General features: G+C 39.6%; 1 protein-coding gene across 4 annotated transcripts in view; it reads left to right on the forward strand.

The window, feature by feature from the left end:
• LOC108747692 (paired box protein Pax-6-like) overlaps positions 1–24,016 on the forward strand; it is a 116,681-nt gene that overhangs the window by 60,918 nt on the left and 31,747 nt on the right. For all 4 annotated transcript variants that reach the window (XR_001939256.1, XM_018485336.1, XM_018485337.1 and 1 more), the window contains 2 exons: positions 11,362–11,552; positions 11,952–12,061. Coding sequence is in view for 3 of the 4 variants with exons in the window: in XM_018485336.1 (XP_018340838.1) it covers positions 11,362–11,552; positions 11,952–12,061 (301 nt within the window). In the remaining variant the exon portion in view is untranslated. The remainder of the gene's footprint in view (positions 1–11,361; positions 11,553–11,951; positions 12,062–24,016) is intronic.

A 24,016-nucleotide genomic window follows, 5' to 3' on the forward strand; every position in this document is an offset into this window, starting at 1 on the left:
AATCGCGCGATATACAGGCCGCCGGCCGGCCAGCCCTCGTATCCCATTCCCCCGACCCAAGGGTGGAAAATCACGGGTACCACGAGAGAATCGGGTTGGCACGGCGGAGGAGGAGGCGAATGAGAGAGACGGCGAGCGTGGGATGGCACGGTTTCCCGAGTGGTGGCCGAGCGTGTCCCTGTAATTAATAGTCGCCGACCGCCGGTGGACGGACCGAGAATCGAGTTTACACGCTGTATCCGCGTGTCGGAGCGAATCGGACGATTGTTTAAGCGAATGACCATCTCTGTGACAAGTCTCCCTCTTGGTTACGCACACGCCACCATCTACGTATTCGAAGAGCGCGGAACGCTCTTGATTGGGTGTATTCTATTGTAGCGTGCAGACAGTGACTCGCTGTCAGAAAATTGTTTCGCGAACGAAACAACGCTCAAGAGATGAATTAGTCGGCGTTATCGCACGTATGAGTGGAAGAACATATTGGACGAAATAAAAATATAAATTCCTTGATTTAACATATTCCTGGGCAGGAAGGACGATTTTGTTGACGTATCTAAAAATTTAGCTAGATATGAATCTACTTAAAAATAACTTTGTTGAATTATCGAAATAGTTATGTAGGGGACAATTCAAGAGTCTGGTTGTTAGAGTAATAAAATTTTTTCGCATCGTTGCTATCGTTGTATGTTTGAATTTTCTACATAATTATTTTGATGGTTCGACAAAATTACTTTGAGATCTGTATCTGGCTAAATTTTTGGATGTTTCAGCAAGATCATTCTTTTCGTGTATTTATTTAAAAAATTGAATTATAATAAATTTTCGCGCGTGTATTTATCTTGTTTCGTTACGAAGAGCCGACCGCGAGCCCATGAGCGTAGGAAATTAATTCTGTGGCTATTCCGACCTCTCTGCCAACGCCGACGGGTCGGGTGATTAAAAGGAAAGTCGGTTCGCGCGAGAAAAAAAAGACCTCAGCAGCGGGAAGGATTCGTTCTCGGAGGAGAAACGCGGAAAGGTAGCGGGCATCGAGAAAGAACAGAGGGTAAAAGGGAAAGGAAGGAGCGCCTGAGGGACGAAGAGTCGAAGGGAGGCGGGAGAGTGGAAGTTAGTGGCGGCTCGGTGAGAAATACATAATGCAGTAGCCGGACGTCTCCGACACCCCCTAACTCACCCTTCTGCGGAACGGAGAAGAGAGAGCCGCCGCTGTCGCGAGAAGGAGAGAGAGTTACAGAGGCTGGAGAGAGAGTAGGGGTTGGCCACGGCGACGTTCGTGGCGGTGTAGATAGTGGTGTAGGTGGAGGAAGGAGTACGGGAGGCTAAGGGGGCTGATGGCGCGCGCGAGAGTACGAAGGGGTGCATTGATTTACGCGGCCGGGGCAAGGCGAGGGTGTCTCCAAGGCGGACGTGCAGGGGCCAACAATTCACTCGCCTCGGGTTCCAGGAACCATCCATTACTTTGGTTCTTCCACCACCGTCCCCGTAGCTGTCTCCCCCCGGCATTGTTGCGGTTACTTACCGCGTCCATCGAGAACGTAGCCATTGTCACGGTAAAGTCGCGTGGCTCTCCGTCCTTCGCTAAACGCCGTTCGTGTCCCAATATGACGTCATAGTGGACGTCGGTTCAGTCGCAAGTTAGATCTTGCGATGGTATTTTCGAGATAAGAGTGCGATCGCATTTCTTTCGTTAAATCGAAACGGAATAGTGGTCGATATGTGTGACTCGCGAAAGTTTAATTTCTCTTTAATAAAGCGAAGATATAGTTCATATATAACTGTTTTCAGAATTCAATAAATCTTTGGATAAGGCTGTAGGAAATTGCAGAAGTGTTAACAGGCTTGAATAAGGATTAAATATCCGGATTAACTTGAAGAATACCAATCAGCTCTAGCTTGTAAGTGATTTAAGGCTCTCGGATCTTATTATACATTCATCTTGGCATCGCTTTACTTTCATGTTTTTCTCACATACAGGTGAAAAAAAAAAAAAAAGAACCTTATTACTTATGATATTCTGTTGCCCTGCAATATAGTAAGCGGCAGATGGAAAGGCTGTTTCACTTTCGAGGATAGAAATATGTGCACGGACGAAGGAAGGGTATAGAGAGAAGGGGAGATTTCCTGGTGCGCGAGGAATAACTCTGTCGAAGCAGTTAACGTCATTTTAGCCGCTGACTGCAAACCGCTCTCGCAACTCTATACCACACTCCAGCCATTACTGTCCGAGTCCATCCACCGTGCACCAGCTGTCCCGTCCGATCAAAGTGATCAGCGATCTTAGCATACTTGGGCGTTTGTCGTCATCGTCACCCCCGTTCGTGAATGACGTTTGTATACGTGGCGACTACATGGATACGGCTCCGAAGGATATCGACTTTCAGTCTTCCCAACTTCGATTGTCTTTCGCATCGTTCTCTCGACAGTGACTATCGGACGCTGAGATCTCTTCTCCAAATGGCCGAGTTTCCTTTTTTCAGGACCGGTGCGCGGTCTCGTCACCCGTTATTCGACTCAAGCCTCTCGTCTTTTCTCCGTCTCTGTTTCTCCGAAATCCCCCCGCAATCACGATATCCTCGCCAGCGTCAGATTCCTCTATATATTTCTTTTGTACCGTGCTTCTCTTTACGCGCCGTGCTCCTCAAATATGACCGTATCCGCCATCATCGATCATCGTCCCTTTAACTCACCGTCAAGATCGTGCGGACAGTTCGGAATCGGTTATTCGGTTCTTCGTTCGACGGTGTGATATACGTCGATTGTCGGTTCCTCAAATGTTCGCGAAATGTAGAATAAATTATATAATATCATTACTTCAATAAATACCATGTATCATGGATTATAATTCAAAGGATCTAATTAAGCTTTAAAATACTATAGATAGTTGCTAAATTAAATCGTCCGTTTATCTTGACTAATTTTTACGTGAAACCGGTAAAATGCTCGTCAAATGTCGCCTGTTCAAACGCGTGGCAGGTTCGTTAAATGTCGATGCACGTGGCAACCTCTCTGCAAAACCGAGGCATCCTCCCTTCCCGTCCTGTAACCATCGTTCGCCGATCATGGATGATACAAAGAGTCTGAGGATATCGAAGGGGTTCGCTACCGCTGGTGCTTCGTTCGTCCGTACTTGGTCCGAGAGGAGGCAATAACGCGCGACGCGTGGCGTCCACGCCACCCCCGTGCTATCCGAGGGAACCCCCGATGCGTTGCTAAATACAGAGTGCCCCTCTTGGAGAGCGCTACCGGCGGCGGTGAGTCGCCGCCATCCCTTCGCCGCCTTCGAGGTAGCCCTTATATCGTCGAGAGAGAGAAAGAGAGGAACCCTCGGCCCGTTCCAGATTAAAAGCTGTGATTATACGTGGCATCAGACACCCCCTCTTTTGCCTCCCGTCCAACTCTCTTATCCTTCGCCTCTTTCTCCCCTTCGTTACTCCTGCCCTTTTTCCGCCGTCGTCGTATTTTGGTACGCCAATCGTCGCTCTCTTTCTCTTTCTCATCCTCTCTGGTCCATTTCGCTCTCTCCGCAGCTCTTTCTGTTTAAATTGCGAATACCGCGCGTTCCTCTCAGCTTCTATTTAAATGTAATTTGTATCTTGCTCGCGCGATCATTCAACTCGTTTCGCCTAATCCTAATCTCTGTTCCTTTCGCTTTCGATAAGCACGTGACCGACTATAAATATTATGTACCTAATTGCGAATTGATTATAATTTTTTTATCGTATATAGCGATTCCTTCCATATAATAATAGGTATATCAAGTAATATATATGTAATTGTTATTTTGTTATTATTAAATATGCATCTTTTTTTTATCATGTTGCGATTAGAATTTTTAATAATCGTAATTTTTTGTTACGTGTATTTTTCTATTTAATTTTTCATTCATAGTTCTATTCCTTGTGCTAACCTCTCGTTATTCTTCTCTTCCTCTTTGGACCGATAATATTCCGCCACACTGCTGGAATACGATCCACGACGTGAGACTAGGGACCGCACCAAGTTTCTTGGCGGTCCATGCGATAAATCAAACCGACTATGATAACTTCTGGAATAATGGCTCGCGAGATAACGATACACCGGGCGGAATCGTCCCGTCGTCTGGAATTGGCTTGGATACTTTCGCGCCTCGTTCGCACGTTTTATGCTATTCCAGTATATCTCAAACTTTTGATTTAAAGAGTAATAATAATTACATTTTCCACCGTTAATTACAAATTCTAGTTTAAATTACTGTTTGTAATTACCGCGTTCTTGGTGAAGTGGTGGATCTTGATTATTTAATAAAAGTTTCAACACTTTGAATGAACTATTTTCTTTTACTTTTGCAATGAACTTTTATCTACATAATAATTTTAAGCTTGTGTGTTTGAGGAAAGTATAGTCCGTTGAAATATTTTATATTTTATTTATTCACGCAATATTTTTATATATACGTTATACAATATATAAAAATATATAAAATATAATAGATACATAGATTATGTAAAGCTCTCTTATATTAAACTATTATAAACAACTTTCAAATTTTTATACATAATCATTTGTAAATAATAAGATGAAATAAAAAGATAGATGATGAGATAGAGTATGTAGTATTTGTAATCGAGAGGGTACACACTGATCTATTATTCGCCCCAATGAACAAAGGTATAACATGAATATTTCGAGTTATCAGATCGAATTAACTGGGATCCGCTAGTCTTGTCACAGACGTGCATAATAGAGATGTCAGCTAGAATCATCTCTCTCTCTCTCTCTCTCTCTCTCTCTCTCTCTCTCTCTCTCTCTCTCTCGCAGTTTTTTCGTCGTTTCTGATCTTAATCCCGGCAAATTTCCCACGCCAACTGGGGTGATGAACAAAAACCTCGCGCTACATTGCAAAGGGTGCAGAATTTATATTAGAAATCCCCGATATCGGCGCGTGGCGCGCCTGTTACCGCACTTTTTCAGATCTCCGAATTGGTCACGATCGTAATTGCGAATAATCGCCGAGAAATCGCGCGTCTTTCTTTCCTGCTACAACTAGCGTCATGCTCGGATTGTCGCGGCATCGATTCCAAAAAAGAAGAGGGAGATTTCGAAGCTTACATCTATTTTTAAATCGTTCCCATGTTCTTATTTTGGCTTATTGCAGTTTATTATTGTATATAAAATTTTACTGTAAAGTCTTTGATTTGTGTTGTGTGACAAATTTTGAGGATTTTATAGTATAAAAATGTATTATATAAAAATTCTCAACATTTGTGTAAATAAAAAAAACTACAATTAAATTTGTATAGATTGTAGTAAGTATTAAATTTTTTAATATAAAAATCTTTCACAAAGTTATAATAATTATAACAAACGCACACACACCAAAATTTCTTTAAAATACTTCATATTTTTTTAATCAGGTAGATATCTGCAAAAAAAATATAACAAGCTGTAATGTGACCACAGGAATTTTAATTGTTTAAAATTGTGGTCATATATAAAAGAAAAGGTTTATAATACTATCATCATTTCGATACAGGAAACCCGTGATTTCAAGGCTCACATTAACTAATCACGTCCCATGATTGACGTGCGATCAAGAGGGGTGACTTAATGACAGGTTATGGCATTTTGCTCACTTTCGGCTCGCGCATACGTTATACATGCACATAGAATATTGTCAGCACGTGCCGATGTGTCGCACTCCCGCAGACCCCGTTTCAAATATCAAACACGCGCGCAGGAAACGCAGATATATAATGTGCGAGTAATGTGTAAGCCCCGATTAACGCGCCGTGTCAATGGAGACCATAGATTTTCACAATGCTCATCTTCGTCCACATTCACGTTCAAAGCCGATTATCACGGATTTAATTCGTCGTGATACATTTCGCTTTAAAATCTCATCGTGTCAGCATTCGAGCAGGAAATATAGTTTATGTAACATTAACGCGATTTTTTTAATGTATTTAAAATTAACAATATTTATGATACCATTGCATGCATTTACAAAATCATAAAACTTCATCATGTTTCACAGTTTTTGGTAGAAAGAAAAATTTTTCATTTCTGAATATAACGACATGAAAAGTGATATTAGGAAATTGATGTATTTTTATCATTCTTATTTGACGTTTAACACAAACAAAGTTTCCATTGAATTATTACAGTATATTATTTCTTTCAGTTCTTCTTATTTAAAAAAAAAAAAAAGAATTGCATTCTTTTTGCACATTTTTATTTATCACACTTGCATTTATGTCTCTTTCAAAGAATATACTCTTTGATCTTTGAATAAGTTTTATGAAGTGCTGCTGATTACGCGTGTCGAATCGTCCGGCCATTATTTCCAGGATGTTTTTGCGATAATAAAGCCGTGTTGTACGGCAGGCTCGTTTGGACCCCCAGGATAACGGAAGTAGTCTGAATGAAAGGAGGAAAAGAGAAAGTCGTGGCACCCTTCGTGTTCTTCCGTTCTCTTCACGGTTAACACCCTCGACTCATACATACATATGAACGAGCCCGGGCAGGAAATACGCGACTACCGCGAATAAGCACTCGTAAAAATTGCAGCTTCGCTCTCCGTTTGCACGAAGTCCCTATGCGTTAAGAGATAACACACGCGTTATAAGTATATGTTTCGCATCTTAACGTCACCGTAATAACACGACATGGCGATTAAAAGTGCTGCTTGTCCGTGTTCGACGAGAGAAATCAAATTTTATTTATCACGACTGAGATATAAGAATAGTGTACGCTCCGAACAAATAAATTTTAATGAAAAACATACGCTTGGATGCGCATCAAAAGAGCGAAATCGAAAATTTTTCCAGGCGAAAAAAAATAAAATCGGAGATTAAATGGAAAGAGAAGGAGACGGGAATTTATTTTGCCAAAAAGATTATATTATTTATAAAATTAAATGTATTTAAATACTTATAAAGGAATATATATTATGCTTATATATAAATATAGATTACGTTTCTCTTGTAAATTCTAAATTAATTCGTTTTGTCTTCGGAAAGAGTCTCGAATATCATAAAAGGGATATTTATTGCTATAATGGTTATGATTTAGTTTGCAATTTTTATTTCCGCAGTTTCCTAAGAATAATTCGCTGACTTTTTGCGAAAGAGATTTCGCATCGTCAAGGTGTCACGTGAGAGCAATATTATGACGTCTCTATCCAGCACCCTTTTTAAGAGATCGGCCACCCTCGAGCTCTTCACGCTTCATGCTAATTTCATCGATCTGATGTCGGCTTCTTCCTCTTGCGTCACGATTTCAGCCCTCGCCGCGTGTCCTTTATGCGGGCCGTGCGCGGATGAAGGATAATATCTACGTTCCTTTTATGCTATTCGCGTATCATATCGCACGACTCTGTATCCGTGCAAAAATGTGTCGGGAATCCCATTGTCGACGATGAGCCAATAAAACGCCACGAGTCCTCGGCCTACGTGCCTTTCATTATCCATCTGATCCTTTTCGGATGAAATACTAGCGCTTAAAGCAATACTGAATTAATTTTGGTTAATAAATGTAGGTTCTAAAGGTGAGTGCGTTTGTTTTTAATTTTTTACGTTTTGATGAACCATAGTCCGTTCGAAATTAAATTAAGAGTCCACCTTTGTTAGAGCATCTCTAAAGCCCGATTCATAAAAATTGGCCCTAAAGCAAACAACGTGTCATTAAAATTTAATGCAGAAGTGGAATAGCTTATGTGTCTAGAAGGACCTTCCACTTTCGAGATTGGTCCAAGAAGGAAGTGTCGCGATATGGAAGTGCCTTGTGGTTTTGCAAAGCGCCTGCTTGGCTTGCCACAAAAGCGGGCTTATTGTGGTGTCGATTTCCACGGTACAACGATCTCTACGAATAATAACGAGGGTGACACACGTCGTAAATATATCGCAACGATTGAGAAGCAGCTAGCACGATATTTGCGGTTTGACGTCAATCAAAAAACGGTCAAACAGCCCGGACACTCGATGTCACGCGAGGCGCCGATTGTCCCTTGACAGGCAGCCGTCGCTCGTTGGGTTTCTGGCTTTGTCGCCAAGTGCTTCTTTGTGCGCGACAACGACTTTTTTCATTGTGGATCGGTTTTGACATCGGCCAACTTCACAGGCGCAGCTTGGAATCATCGACGAATCAACTTGCCTAATCTGGTAGATCGCATGGATATTTCCGTGCTCCGATAAATACATGATAGAAGTACAATTTAAAAAAAGTTTCTTGAATACATCATAAAAATAGAAATAACATAAAATCGAGAAAATATATCACATTTGCCACTTTACATAAAAGGTGTATTCTTTACGTCTTTTTAAAATTTAATTCTGTTTATTGTGAAAGAACTTTAATCACACTTTTTACCAATTTGAATACTTTAATTTTGGTTTTAGAAGAATATATTGCGTAAAATTTCGTACTTTTTATTGTACTTGTAAAGGAATTAATCTTCAATACTTTTTTTTTAAAAAGGTTCGGACGTTTATAATTAAATGAAGCACAATGAAGTGTTTTTGATCCTCGTCATTTACCGGTTATCTATTCTATCCCTTTCTATATCACGGAGGTTGTTGACGGAAGGCATTTGAATCTTTGGAGGTACGTGAAGGCAGAATGTTTCGGACATCGGTGGATGTTGGCGACAAGACGAGGGGTGAGTGCCGGTGACGTCTCTTTCGCGTCAGCGGCGGAGAGACACGACGAGATCGTGCGGTTGTGGTGGTGATGGTGGCCGTCGTGGGCGCCGAGGGGGATGACGCTCCGCTCCGGTGGTGGGTCCGAGATGTCAGCTCGTTTCAACGCCGTGGTACCCTGACATCGGGTCTAACAAACCCCGGGGAACGAATATCTCCTATGACCGATCCGGCATTCTGTCGCTGGTACCACCGTCATTCGGTTTATTTCTCTCGTCTCTCGTCCTGCCTTTTGATCCGGTGCGTGCAATATAATCAAGATGCGACGAATAATCATGAAAAATTATCTACCGGAACCGTTCACCTTCATTCCAGATTTATCGACTGATAGGATACTGCATTAGGATACTTTAAGATCCTTTGTAAAAGAAGGTCAGAATTTTATCGATTACATCGAAATATTAAAAATAGCGCGTTAAGTTCATAGGAGTGACTAATTTGCTTTACTTTAAACGTGTCATTAAATATGAAATTTAAAAAGAATTTAATTTCAGGATTTACAAAAAGAATCAAGCATAGGCAGCGTTCAATAGAATGTTTATTTGTTATAAATTTTGTGTTGCAAATTTTCTTTATTAAGAGATAGATCTAAAAGATAGATCTATAATCCAATTAACGTGAAAAAAATTTCCAACAATTACAAAATAAATATTCTCCTGAGAGGCCATTATTTTTACAATTAAAGAACGTTCTACAACAATTTGTCATATTTAAACGGAAAGAATGGTTTTACTGAAGTGTCTAAAAATTTAAATAGATGCAGAAAATAATTTGGTTGGACCATTAAAATAATTACGTAGAATGTCTAAACTGAAAACGAAACGTCCCTTAGTTTTAGTGCGTTATGTTATAAATATTGCTCCAAAAAAATTATATTGTCGCATTCATTTCTCAATTAGGCGAGTCTTGAACGAAGTTTTTATGAGCACATTAATTCTTATTGCTCTTAATGACGGATCGAAATTGAAAAATTCGTCCTTTTATTATGCTCTTAATATGGCGTCGCTTGCCGCGACATGCGTGGCATAATACAAGAGTGTAAAGGAATAAATTGCAAAACTATCGGCAGCAGGAGAACCTGCCGCTTTAGTTTTGTGAGAATTCTTTTACGACTCCGTCGGGATTTATACGAGCTGTAAGTGACAGAAGCGACGAACGCAGCCCGCGGAAGAAGACAAATAAAAGATACGAAAATAAAAAGAGCGACCCTGTCTTTAGGAGATCGTAAATTCTTCGCGCCGTAGATATTTCATCGTGCTCGCATTCGCATATACACACAAAATAAATGGTTTGCTATGATGTCGCAAACAAAAAGCTCGACTTTTAATTTCGTTTTCATTTTGCGCAAGAGAGTACAGTTAAATAAAAAATTTATTTCTGAATAAAAAATCAAGTAACACGATGCGTATCTGTGATAGAAAATATCTCTCTGAAAAATAACATTCGTTAATTTTCAACCCTCTTAATGCAAGTGGGAAAGGTAGGTAACAAGTAAGTGGGAGAATTGGAGAAGAATTAAAAATGTAACTCGAAATTAAAAAGTTAATAAGAAAAGTACGCAATTAAATATATTTAAAAGGAATTAGGAAATTAATAATATATGAAGTGTCTTTATATGTCAACATAATAATTAAGAAATGAGCAATGTACGTATACATGTATGTAGGATACATCGCGGCTTGAAACTTGTTCCCGCGTAGATTTCCCGTGGAAATCTTCATATCGCGATCGAACGCAATATATTGTGATGTTACAGTACTGCGGCGCTCACTTAAGAGTTAAGAGCGATCGCGAATTTCGGTACGCGGATGCGTGCGTAGAGAGCGTTAACTCGCGCCGCAAACGCACGAGTGCTTACGTACTTACGTCGGCAGAAGCCAAGTCCCCTTGGAGTGGCGCAGAGACGGATATAATTGAAGGCGGAGGTAATTAACTCCCTCGTGCAATGCGCCGCGCCGGCAGCTGCTCACCGCATCGTTTTAATTACCACTCTCGTCGCATTTCATCGGACAGAAGTCTTCCTGCTTCTCTCTCTCTCTCTCTCTCTCTCTCTCTCTCCCGGAAGATCTTCATCACTCTCCGTACACTTCGTATTTATAATAAATCCGATACCATCGGGAAGAAGAGAGAGCGAGAGAGAGAGAGAGAAAGTTTATTACTGTTCTCAAGAGCAAACCCTCTAAGGACATATAGATAAGTGAACAAGACGTTCAGTGGCACATATAACAAAAAAATAAGAACTGTTAACGAACGCATGGTAAACAGTATAAAGAAATACCTGTAACTAAAAAATACATAGATATATAAAATGAATAGATATAAAATAAATGAAATAAAATAAAGAAAACAATAACATAAAGAACGAGCAAGAACATAAAGAATATAACGAGTAATATGATAGAAATTTTCAACACACATTTCTTTACTGTATAAAATGTAATGAAAGTAAGAATAAGAATGTATAAATTTAAATGAAATTACAGTAAAAGTCGTTAAAAAGAGAACTTTCATTTCCCTGTATTCTCCTCGATGCAATAAAAAGTATTGCTCGTACGTAACTTTGCCGTGGAACGTATCGAGAACTGTGCAAGATATATCGTAAATCAAAGTTAAGCAGAATTCATCTGATTATGCCAATGCACAATTAGTTGTTTTGTATATTGATGAATGTGTGTCCGGATTGCAGGTGTCCTCGATCAACAGGGTACTGAGAAATCTGGCCGCGCAGAAGGAGCAGAGGCAGCAGCAACAACAGCAGCAACAAGGGGTGGGCGGCGTGGGGGTTGGCGTTGGTGCCGGCAGTCCGGCGGAGAGCGTTTACGATAAACTCAGGCTACTAAACGGACAGACTACCGGCTGGCCGCGACCCAATCCCTGGTAAAACTTATTGGCTCATTAGCAAACAAATTACGTGCTCGTTAGAATGGTATTATTATGCAAATTACGTGTTCTTTAATCGAAGATCAAGGATCAACTTTTTTTCGACTCTTTTTAACTTGTTTGCAATTTTTCATCTTTTTAAGATTTTAAGCGTAGGAAAAATAGTTGATTGCACAACGAATTATAGGGATGGAGTTCCGGGACTAACTTTTCGTAATCGAGTGGAAAATTTTAAGTCTTCCGAAAAAATTCTCGGAAAGATTTTTTTTTAAATAAATTTCTATTATAGATTATACATGGGTCCTTTACTTTTTCGAAAATAACTTTCTTGATAGAATCTTATTTATAGCATGCGTAACATGTGTACTCTCTTGCTGAGAGCAGTCGTTATCTTAGGTATCCGTCGAGCGCGGGAAGTCCGTTTTCGTCGATACAATCTAGTTTGAGTCCGAGCCATTGTTCGTCTCTGCCACCGGATCCAGCGGATATATTGCACGCGAAGAAAGGTAAGTCTATATTTGAATAATTATTATGACACCTTTCTTAGTGCAACAGTGCACACTAGATCTAGTTCACTCGATTTTCCCATAACACGGCTATTACGAAGAAATGAGATCCTTCGTCGAAATGTTCAATCGTATTATACTTGTACAGTTTGTTAAAGGCATCTTGTATTTTTCGTCAATACTACATTTAGACAAGCAAAAGGCTAATGCTCGCGTATACGGCGAAAGCCTTCGACAGTTGTTGGCGCACAATATATTTTGGTATGCTTTCTGTGTTGAAGCGCTAGCGTGAAACACAAATACGTGCGTGCGGGATGAGTGGCCACTGGCGGCAAGGGGGAGAGGTTCGTTTTAATTAATTAATCTGTCGGGCTAAACGATACTAATATCAATGTAATTCCGTCGGTGGGTCCCGCGGTTTGCCGCACGCGTGTGTGCAACGCTTTTCCGGTAATAATTTTCCGGTAACGTTTCAGCGCGGCCTTCGAAGCGTGGAGGAACAGAGAAACGCGAAGCAAATCGGAGCGAACGAGAAAGAAAGAGACGGTTCGGGGTTGGCGGGGGATGTAGAGGATTGCGCAGAAACGTGGTTGCAGTCGACCGACCAACCCACGCGAAACTACTCCGCCACCGACGGCATATTCCTCCCCCTCGTCCCTATCTCTCTTCTCTCTCTCTCTCTCTCTCCCCCTCCCTCCCTCCCTCTCCCACCCCGCGCGTTCTCTTTGGCGGCACATCAAACGCGTGCGATTTCTTTCCCCCGCATTTTCCCGCCATCATCACCGCTACAGCTCCGTGACGTAGGGTGCGTCAGGAGCAGCGAAGAACAGTTCCCTTGATTTTTTTTTTTTATTTATCACGACGCTTGCCCCGTCGATCTTGCCGATCATGAGGAAAGACTTGCGATTCTGCCTGCTTGTATATACGATTTGACGAAATGCAAATTATCTTAGAATCACTCTATCAAACAACATGGAATTGGGAAGAAATCTCCTGATCGTCTAAGTATTTTTTTATAAAATATAATTATATAATTGTAACGCATGTTATCTTTCTAGTAAAGTTGTTTGTTGAAACAAGTTTAAATTACTTTGGCAATAATAATAAAAGACGTATACTTGAAATATCAAATATAATTTTACACTTTAATTTGCACGCGTTAATTGGCTTTATAACAAAAATAATTTTATATAAAATAATTAGAAAATTCGCAGAAGGTCATACATCTTAATAAGTCACATCATATCTAAACCAACCCAAGAAACCAATGATAAATTTTACCGTTAATTACTTATACGCTATATATAATCTAACTGATAACTGATAACACATATAATCTATATCACTGATTATTACAACTGATATGTTGTATAATTTAAAAATTAACATAACACAGAAACAACTTTTCAACAACTGTTTAAGATCTGTCAACGATTATGTACTGACAATGTTAATCCCGTAGAAAAATAACGAGTTATCGCGAGCGTAAGATCTTTACAGTACAGAACATTATTTCCTACATTACTTCGCGGTACAGCATATTATTTCGTATTCCGATCTTATAGAGGAGGGTAGGAGGGTACGCAATCAAATATGGTAACTGTTGCGAGCGTTCAACCGCATGCGGGCCCCGGGGGCCGGATTATCGATGCGTTGCTGCGGGGGTAGCGCCGTTTATAGGATAACCCGTATCAGGAGGGTTGTTTCATCCCCTCCGTCCTCTTCCCCCCTCGTCCTCTTGCCGTCGTCTCTTTTCGTCTTCCCACCGACGCGGTCTCTTCCTCTCCGTCTCTTATTCTCTCCTTGGAGGTCTATCTCCCGCGTGTATCCTCCCTAAGTGTATCTCGACTGTTGTCGATGTATCGGTCGAAACGGAAGACCCAACAACGCCCCCGGCCAATCACGCGGCAGCTACCCCCGCGTTCCTCGAAAAAGCAAAGCGAAAGCAGATTACAGCGCAATCATCGCGCGAGCTGCAGGCGCCGCTTGTCCCGGCGAGGGGTGAGATTTTTCAATCTGGCCTGTTTCATACTGTGCATCTTAAATTCTAGAAATCTACATTAAGCTGATATAATAGGTTTTTATTTCGAGACCGTCTTAAATAATGTCTTAAGATGTCCGCAATATGACTGTGATTAACTTATGACATCTGAATTATATCTTGTTAAGAACGTCTTAAATATAAGAACGAACTATGAATACCGCTTTCAAAATTTTTACTTTTCTTTGAAAATTTCACGCGATTATTATTTCTTCCTTTAAACTATGTATTTATATTATACATAGTACATATTCATTGTGGTATACATTTACGTACATTATCTGTAGATCGATTTTTATACAGTGACTGCAATACATGATGAGTCAAAATAATAAATAGATTTTAAATGCGTATTAATAAATGCAATGAGGGAAATGCATAGAAAGGATGGTATTTATGAGAGACGATTTTTTTTTTTATGTCGATAACGTCGCGAATGAAAATTATTAGTACGACTGCCGTTTTTAACGACAGAAATCATTTTAATAAATTAGCTGCAACGCAATATTGAAGTTAACCCTTCGTTGTCGCATCGTTCTAAGCACTCTCCTACGTATATACGCTCTTCAAAGAGAGTTATTTAAGTCTTCAGCGGTTCTCCCGATAATGTCGATACTTTTATAACGTCGAAGAGAAAAGAACGCACTTTCTTCGCACTTTCTATAAAGATATTTACGTTAAAAGATCTAACCCAACAAGGACGAAGACGTACTTTTTAATTTTTTACGCTTTCGTCGAAGAGCGTCGTTGCTACTTTCATTTCCTTCTTGACGAGATATGGAAAATAGATCAACAGAACAAATTTCCCTTGAAACAATTATAATAGCTCGAGAAAAAAGCTGTAGTAGCTTGCCTTGAAAGTGAGGTAATTCTGTCGCTCTTGCAAACTCCTTTTAACATCATTTAATTGCGCAGTAATTGTACGGAATAATAAACTAACGAAAATACATCGCTCCGACATATTTTGTTTTGCTTTTGCGATTTATTTGTTCAGAAATTTTGAAAAAAAATCTTCAAAAATGTTTTCACTCAAAAATTATTTTTAAGAATCAAATTTAATTAGAATAGCTGGCTAAGTAATCAGAGATTTCATAATTTTTACTTAAATTTCTAGAAATTATTACATGATTTTTTTTTTTACAAGAAGCATTTACAATCTACATACATGGATTTTTTATTTCCCCATAATGGATCAGTTTTCTCATTTCCATTGAATATTATTTCCAATAATATTCAATAATTGAATGTGCGAGATCGATACGCTGTTTAATGCCCGAGACCTTGTCTAAAAAATATTTTCCCGAGTTAAATATAATCAGTTTAGCTTAGATATCATCGCGCACAGCTGTCGGCATGTTGTCGACCTCGTCGGGTTGTCTGGTGAGTCTGATTCACAATGCATCCCGAGGTGGCATTGTATCGCGTTGCGCGAGACCAAACGACATGACGTAGAGGCACGTAGAAGAATTTTCATCAGAGGATAGGGAGCGAGAAGGGAACAGACAAGTGAAAGGGAAAGGAAGATAAAGAAAAGAAAGAGAAAAGACAGAAGACTGGAGAGATAAAGGGAGGAGAGAGATAAGAGCGCGCAGAAAGGATCTCCATCGTGATCGAGGCGGAAGGGGTTCGGGTCGTTGCAGCATTGTTTTTTCACCTCCAAACCCTGCATGGGCGTCACTGCGGGGGAAACACGGGGGTCTCGAATACCTTTCTACGATTTCAATATCGCTGATACGCATACCGTGTACTACGTGAACATATTATTGACGATGTCGACGTGAGAGGACAATATGATAGCCGGAATTATTTTCGCCAATAATATGAAATTCCCTTATCTTCGTGCACAATTACGAGGGTAGTTCGAAAAGTTCTCGGCTTGACATAGAGATAGCACTGGGAAAGTATCAAATGACTATGATTTTTCTTAAGTTCGATCCTTCAGAGGGCCTCCGAAAAAGTTTCAGATAGCGGTTAGTAATTTATCTCGTCGAGTAAAGCAAACAAGCCTTTTTTTGTATTTCTCGGAAACTTGTTTCTCACACTTCTGCAATTGCAAAAGTCGCAAAATTTCATGAGTTGCGCTTCGAATTGCTGCCACATGCACCGTACTCACCAGATTTAGCCTCCCCAGTGATTTTTTCCTGTTCCCGAATCTGAAGAAATCGCTGGAAAAAGATACACTTCAAATACGGAGGTACATTGTCATCGCTGAGACAAACGTTTATTTTAAAGGGTTAGAAAAATTGTATTGTACTGAGGGTCTAAAGAAATTGGAATATCGTTGGTCTAAGTATATTGACTTACGAGAGGACTATGTCGAAAAGTGAAAAAAAATTTTGCCACAATCATATGTTTTCTTTGTCAGACCGGGAACTTTTCGAACTACCCTCGTACATGAATACTTATGCGAAACTCTTTCGCGGTATAATATACAAATAAATTTTATGTAAAACGAAGGAATAGTTTAGGTGTACGTAAAAAGATTTCAATCGTCGATTTTTCCATGGTCGATAATTTTCCGTCACTTTTCTAGTCCTCGAGTCTTCATCTTGAATACGCTTTCAGCCGCGCTGAAATTCCGTTTTAGTTCCAGCCCCGAAGTCACGCGATAAAATTAAAGACAGGTAAAATTTCAGTGCGAGAATGATTGGTTCTGGATTTAATGGTATCTCACGCATGTTCAATCTCTCTAAGTAACGGAAGGCGGATTAACGCGCTTTTATCTTCGGCATCTCTGTCGTATTCGTTCAGCACGAGTCTCCCTTGCGAATCCCTTCTTCCGGGCTCTGTCTGCTCATCGAAGGCGCGCGCGTATTCAGCCTTCCGCGGCACATTCGCCGATCTCCGTCCGAGGTGCAGAGGTAAAACAATAATAATGGCTGCCTGCTGCGCCTGGTGCCACGGGATCGAGGGTGCACCGACGGCATTATTGTCGATCTCCTTTATCTCGCGAGCCCGATCTCTCGCTCTCCATTCGTCATTCCTTTCGCTTCTTCTCTCTCCCGAGCTCCTTCGTTTTTCTTTGTCGAATTTTCTCCCGGGTTAGGTATAGATACATACCGCCGCAAAACGATGCGCGACAGCTTTTATCACCGACCGGCACAATGCGGTCTCCGGTTGCCTCCGTTTTAGTTGTCATCGATGTTGCTACTGACGTTTTCCCACTTGTTCTTCCAACTCTCAGAGCTCCGTCAACACCACTCTTCATCGTTTTTTGATTCACATTAATAATGTGAGTTCTTACAAAAATTATATTAATCTCTTAACCTTTGGATATCATCGACTTTATCTTTTTCTAGTTTTAAGAATTAGAAAATGATAAAGAGTAAATTGGACCCAGATTAAATTTAATCTACATTGGTAGAAACGGGCATAAATCGAATTAAATTGTTATTTAACAGTGCGAACACAGAAATAATGAAATTATTAATAATAAATAAATACCACGAAAACATGGCCAAATAGAAACATTATATTGGAAAAAAAAACCTTTAAAAAAATAATTTAAAAAACATTAAACAAAATTATATAAGTATCGTCCTAATTTAATAAAATAATCAGCTGCGAATCTGTAAATATCATTTACGTTAAAATCGTTGTTTTTCCTCCAAGAAAAAAAATATATAGAATAGATAAAACACATCAGCAGAGATTCCTCGTCCATAGAAGCTGTACTTAGCATCACGTGTTTTTGCCTCGTCTTCAATGTTAAGTATGAAAAGTAATGGTAGCCCAATCCATTCGATTAAATAACATTTTGTTATGTTTAATTTCCGTATGTGTCAAAATGTAAATTACTCCATTTCTGTGATTAGTTTCAAAATAAACATCTATATTAACGTGCACTTAGTAAATAATAAACGAAATTTGAGTCAAATTTAATATATTTTCTCGAATTAAATTGGTCAACTCCATTGTTTTAGTCAAATCAACGGTACACTTCATAGGAATAATGACCTCATAGAAATGATTAAAAATAACTCATTGAGTATAATTTGACATTACAAATTTAACAATGTTTCCTCGTAGCTTGACCGCGAATGGATTCCTTTCCAGTTTCTTCGGCGAAACAGCCGCAGTTCCGATCCCCAGCCGTCGTCGCCGCATTTTTACGATCGAGTTTGAAATTCGATAGACCAAGATTTCCCGACGTTGCGCAGCAATGCTCCAACCCGGATATATTGCGCGAGGCGTCACAGATGCACACGTTGCTCCGTTCTATTTCAGGATTCCAGTGCTCGATACCACACCCTTGCATCCGACGTACGCCAGGGCATTACGTGGGTGACGTATAAACAGGAATATTTACTAGGTTCCCTCCCCCTTCCTCCCTCCCTCCCTCTCCCTCTCTCTCTCTCTCTCTCTCTCTCTCTCTCTCTCTCCCCCCCCCCTCACGATGACATGTCTGTGTATATGTGCACGTTGTTGCAGCAATGGTGGAAAGAGGGGGAGAGGGAGGGTGAAAGAGACAGAGAGAGAGAGAGAGAAACTCTATGCATTGGATTCGCAGGTCAGTGGGTTGTCGCGTCGTGTTCGCATCGCTTCGTCTCGCTACGCGTCACTCGAGCCCCGGTGTCACCGCGGCTCGATTTATCGCGTCCGTCAATCTACGAAGGCTGACCTCTCATCGAGTCTCGGGTTACCTACCTACCTACCTATCCACGTATCTATCGGCCACGTTACACTATGCACGTTGCAACGCGCCGCGCTCTCCCCTTTTGTCTTCCGCTTTATTTCCCTGCGAGCGAGTTACACGCAACGCACGATAGCAACTGAGATAGTCAGCCGTTACGCACTATACTATTGTACAACGGCGTGTTCTGGCTATCTCTCCTTCTCTCTACAGATTTTTTTACAAATTTATTATTCTTTTTCCCTCAGGTTCCCTTGCTTTGTTTCTTTATTTATTTATGTTTTATTAAATTTATAAAATTTGTGAAATACATTCCACAAATATAATTCTCAAAAATTTTCTTTAACTTTAACTTATAGGGAAATGTAATCTTTTCGTTAACTTGTTAAAAATGAATTTGTCTTGTTAAAAATGAATTTTATAATATCATTACGATCAAACAGTCCGCGATATAAGATAGTTATTATAATTTAACAAATAATTGGTAAATGAGATGTGGAATAATAATTGCAGGCAAAGTTTGCAGAACTTGTGGTCTCAATCCATTAAATTGAAATACACGTTCCTTAATCATGGAATAGTACCAACCAAGTAACGAGATATACATACTTATGTGGAACAAGAGTTGTGATCGAACTTGTCAATTACGAATCGACCATGCAACGTGTGTAAGGACCATAGCACACATAAAAATTTAAGCACCAAGACGTAAGCAGTAATCAAATGCGATCAATCTCAGTTGAGAACGTAACGTCAACAGTAGCAAATTCAACCTGTTATAGCGTTTTTAAACGGATTTGCGCAGATCTAGATTGAATTAATGACGTTGTACGCTCTACTACTTGGTCGAGCAAAACGTCAACCAATAGTAGAGCACATGACGTCATTAATTCAACCTATGTTGGCGTAAACTCGCTAGAACCGAATTAAATTCTTTACTGCTTACATCTTATATTGCACATGAGCGACAAACGATATCCAATGAAAGCTCTGTTTTTCTCACGTGACGATGCAAAGCAGAGTCCTTATTGGATATCGCTCATCGCGTCTAATGTGCAATAGGCATTACTGCTTAAAGTTTTTTTTATGTGCTATGACCCTAAGCCACACACGTCATCCCAATATTCAGTAGTCAGTACACTCAGTACCTGATTGATTATAAGAACATTTCACCATCGAACAACCAAGACATCTTACAATATTTGAACATGAAGGATCTGATGTGAAAATAACATTATATGTACGATTCAATTAATAATTTAATGAAACTCTGATGAGAGACATGGAGTTTCTACAATATTCATTACACACAATCAATGTTAGTACATTCATATATACTTACGGAACGTGAATATCGAACAAAACCTAATCATCGTTTCAAATTAATTATTAGTTATTTACGTGATTGGTAATCTGTAACAAGATAGTTGAAAATAGATTGAACATAAACGAAATATATCAATTGACGATAAGTAAATACACATCCAAGAAACTTTACGTACGCACGATTTGTTCTTTAGAAGTATTTAAAATTGATAGCATTAATAATTTATATTAGTGCTGCAATTTTCTGTCCCTGAATTTCTTATTTATAATTCTTAATATTTTTAAAATCAGGTTTACGTTCGGTATATGTAACGTAAATAATATGACTTTTTAAAAAAAGAAATTTAAATTGCAACTTACACTCGAGAACAAAGTATGTAAATTTCACGAACGATTTTTCGACCGGATATAATTAATTAATTACATTTTCCGATCGATGTTTTTCGTTCGTTCACGATCTTAATTTACGCTAATCTTTATTTATACAGTATTGTGTAATACACGGTAAGCTGCCAGGAATGAATTTGCTTAAACGACGGAATGAACCATAAATTAACGCGGTGTGACGTTTAGATTCCGCTGACTAAAGGTGTGTCGATTAATAATGTACAGCGGTTCGCTATCTCTGTTCCTTTCTCTCTCTCTCTCTCTCTCTCTCTCTCTCTCTCTCTCTCTCTCCCCTCCCCCTCTCACGCTCCTTTTCACCCCCTCTATCTCTCGTTCTCTTTCGTGCTGGTTGTGCAAATTCCTGTTGAGATTTGCGTATCGAAAACAATACGCCGATCCTCTCTCTTCTATCGCGTTCGAGATAGTATTCGGAGGTAATCCCCGGGGATCGAATCCTCATAATCCTCTTTGTGCCCGATATTTCACTGTGCAAAATCGCCAACGCGATATCAACTTCACCGCACTCGTGACGATACGGGAAATGTAGGCTGTCGACTCGTGTCGGGCCGAAATCGCGCGAAATTTTGCGGCAGAACGCGATTTTAGGAGAAAAAAAGGGAAATAAACTCGTCGCGCGTGTGAATGCTATTTTTTTCTGTGCGCACATCCCTTGCAACGAGAGGATTAACTTTTCATCGCGAATTTCTAGCTTACACGGGGAAAATGTTTTTCCCCCCCCCGGACGTTACGGGGATTCTGCCAAGCAAAATTACTAGTTAAGTCATATACAGAGTGTTCAGTAATATACGTTCAATAAACAATAAATGTATCTCTTTTTGCTGAAGATTGAAAATATTTCCTCCTATTCTATATTTAATCATTTATTTGTATCATTTTCTTTCATAATTTTCGAAGTTTGAAATAAAATTTGAAACGGTTTTTTTATTTCTATATTAAATAAATTTACTGTTTAGATTTCTTTAAATCCAAACTCATTTACAATTAATATTAATCGGAAAATATTTCATTCGCACAAAGTTTTATTTCTTAAATTAGTGATTTCTAAGAAATCATTGATAATCGGAATCTCTGTCTTTAAAAAATTTTGAACCTCTGATCCCTTAATAAAATTACTTCGTCAAGCTGTGACTATTAGTGCACACCCTGTATATCGTATACTAACCACACGTATCAAGGGAGAGATAGAGAAAGCGAGGAAAAGGGCAATTGAGGGCGGGGAAGAGGGTGTCTTTCCCTTTCGGTTTTGTAATTCCTGCGTATGTTGCGCGCAAATCATTCCGCTCGGACCGTTCGCGGTCTCGCCATTACGGACTTTCAACCGCACACGGAAACCGCGATCGAGGAGAAATTCTTTCGCGATCGAACCAGTTCGCAAAACATGTAACGGAATCTGGAGATGAAATTCCTTCGAACGCGTGGTGAACGTGCGTTGAAACGGCTGGCGTCGCGAATTCAACGCTTCCACTTCGATAAAAGCCACTGCAGCTTCGAATTCTGCGTTAAAATTTGCGCAGCATCAACCCTTTGTTTTTCGCAATTGCCTTAGCAGTTAAGATACATATAAAAAAGTACTTGAATAATTAGAACGAGAAATATTTAAAAAAAAATTAATATGTGTGATAACATGTATTCTGAAAAAAAATATCCTAAAATTGAATAAATATTTATTTGAATAATGGCCAACTAAACATCTACTTATAATAAATAAACATTTACTTGACATTATTCAAATAAATGATTTATTCAAATTTAATATTTTCTTAGTGTACTAAATAAAAAATTATAATTAATTTTTTTTTATTATATTTTACAAATAAATATAGGTAAACACTTTTTTTAAGAAGAACGTAGAACAAAACTCTGCTTATGGTTGCAAAAAATCGAAAAAATGAACTAAAATTTATTTTTATCTTATGTCTCCTTGGAAGTTTTAAATATTACGATTTGTATCCGACAGGGATTGAATTCTCATTTTTGTTTTTCGTTTATATTTCGTTCCTTATACTTCATCGTTCACCAATGTATTCTTTAACGGAGGGTTAATGGAGGGTTAACGCGCGCGCGGGTTAAGTTCCCTCTCATTTCCTCTCTTCCTTCCTTCTTTGACTCCGCTCAACCTTGCCAGCATCCGTCAACTTGCCGTCGTCGTCATGGAGGGTGGTAATGCGTGAGAGGGTGACAAAGTGGAATAAGAACTATAAGGGTGATAGTATCCGAGCTATCGATATTAGCCTTAATATCGCGTTTATACGTTGAGGCCGCGCACCTCTTTTTATTATAGATTTTCAATGAGTCGTAAGAGACTGAATAAAGAGACGCTAATTACGGACGCGTTTTTCTCCCCCACGTGTTACTACGACTTCGTAGGCCTCAGCATCCGGTCCGATCAGGGAAGGGATCGGGGGTGACGCCTAAGAGGGTGACAAAGTGTCTCAGCAATCGCGAAGAGAGAGAGAGAGAGAGAGAGAGAGAGAGAGAGAGAGAGAGAAGGAGAAGGAGGAGGAGGAGGAGGAGGAGGAAGAGGAGAAAGAGGAGAAAGGAGGCGCATCAAGGCGGAGATCTCTTTTCTCGCACACTACTTCCTTCGACCCCTCGACGAGACACACGGGTAGGGTTGACTGATCTGCCTCGTAATGCCAATCGATATACACACGGAAAACTATCATCCGGTGCGACACGTCGACCGACGATCTTTTAGGCAACGTTCACACGAACGAGTACACGCTCACCCCGCTTTGTCTACGAAAGATGAGAGAAGCAGGGAGAAGGGCTGAACTCTCCATACGTGACGAGTGTATGAATAATGTGCCAAGATATGTGTACCGCGTATAAAGCTTCTTTTACACGAGCAAAATCTTACAATGGAACACTTGCAATAGAATTACATATATCGTTAATTCTAAAAGTAACGGGTTATAAATCAGATAATACTCTTTCATGCAAAAATATCATTTCAGTAAATTATTATAAACCTGTTTCTATCTGTTTTCAAATATAAAATAGTTCCTAATTTGACATATAATGCTGATCTTATTCATATTTTTTTAAATTGTAAGTTAAATAAAACTGGATAGATGATTTCATTGTAAATTCTATCGCAAATTATTTTTCTTTCTGTCGATCGCGTAAGACGAGCTTAAGAAGCTACGAGGATCTGCGTTTGATATAAAGGGTACACCGAGCCTAAATTTCGCGTTTCCACGGGGTTAGATGGGCGGACACGTCAGTGAGAGATCCTAGGGTTGAGGCAAACCGCCGCACCCCCGCTTTTCAAGTGAAACACCCCATATAAAAGAATTCAACCTACGGCAAACGCGCCTTCAGAATTCGTTACAAGTCCCTTGGAATCGAGAGGCTCATTTGTAATTTTATCGCGTTTCTCGCGACACCGAAATTTGATATAAAGATGCACTCAATTTATCGAACATTTATCTAAATAAATACATATTTGTATATGTGCACACGCGATAGTATTAAATATTATATACAATTTTTTTTAAATATGCAAATTTTAATTATTTTATAAAAATATAAAATGACATATAAA

The sequence above is a fragment of the Trachymyrmex septentrionalis genome, unplaced genomic scaffold (genome assembly GCF_001594115.1).
Source record: "Trachymyrmex septentrionalis isolate Tsep2-gDNA-1 unplaced genomic scaffold, Tsep1.0 scaffold20, whole genome shotgun sequence".
Lineage (NCBI taxonomy): Eukaryota > Metazoa > Arthropoda > Insecta > Hymenoptera > Formicidae > Trachymyrmex > Trachymyrmex septentrionalis.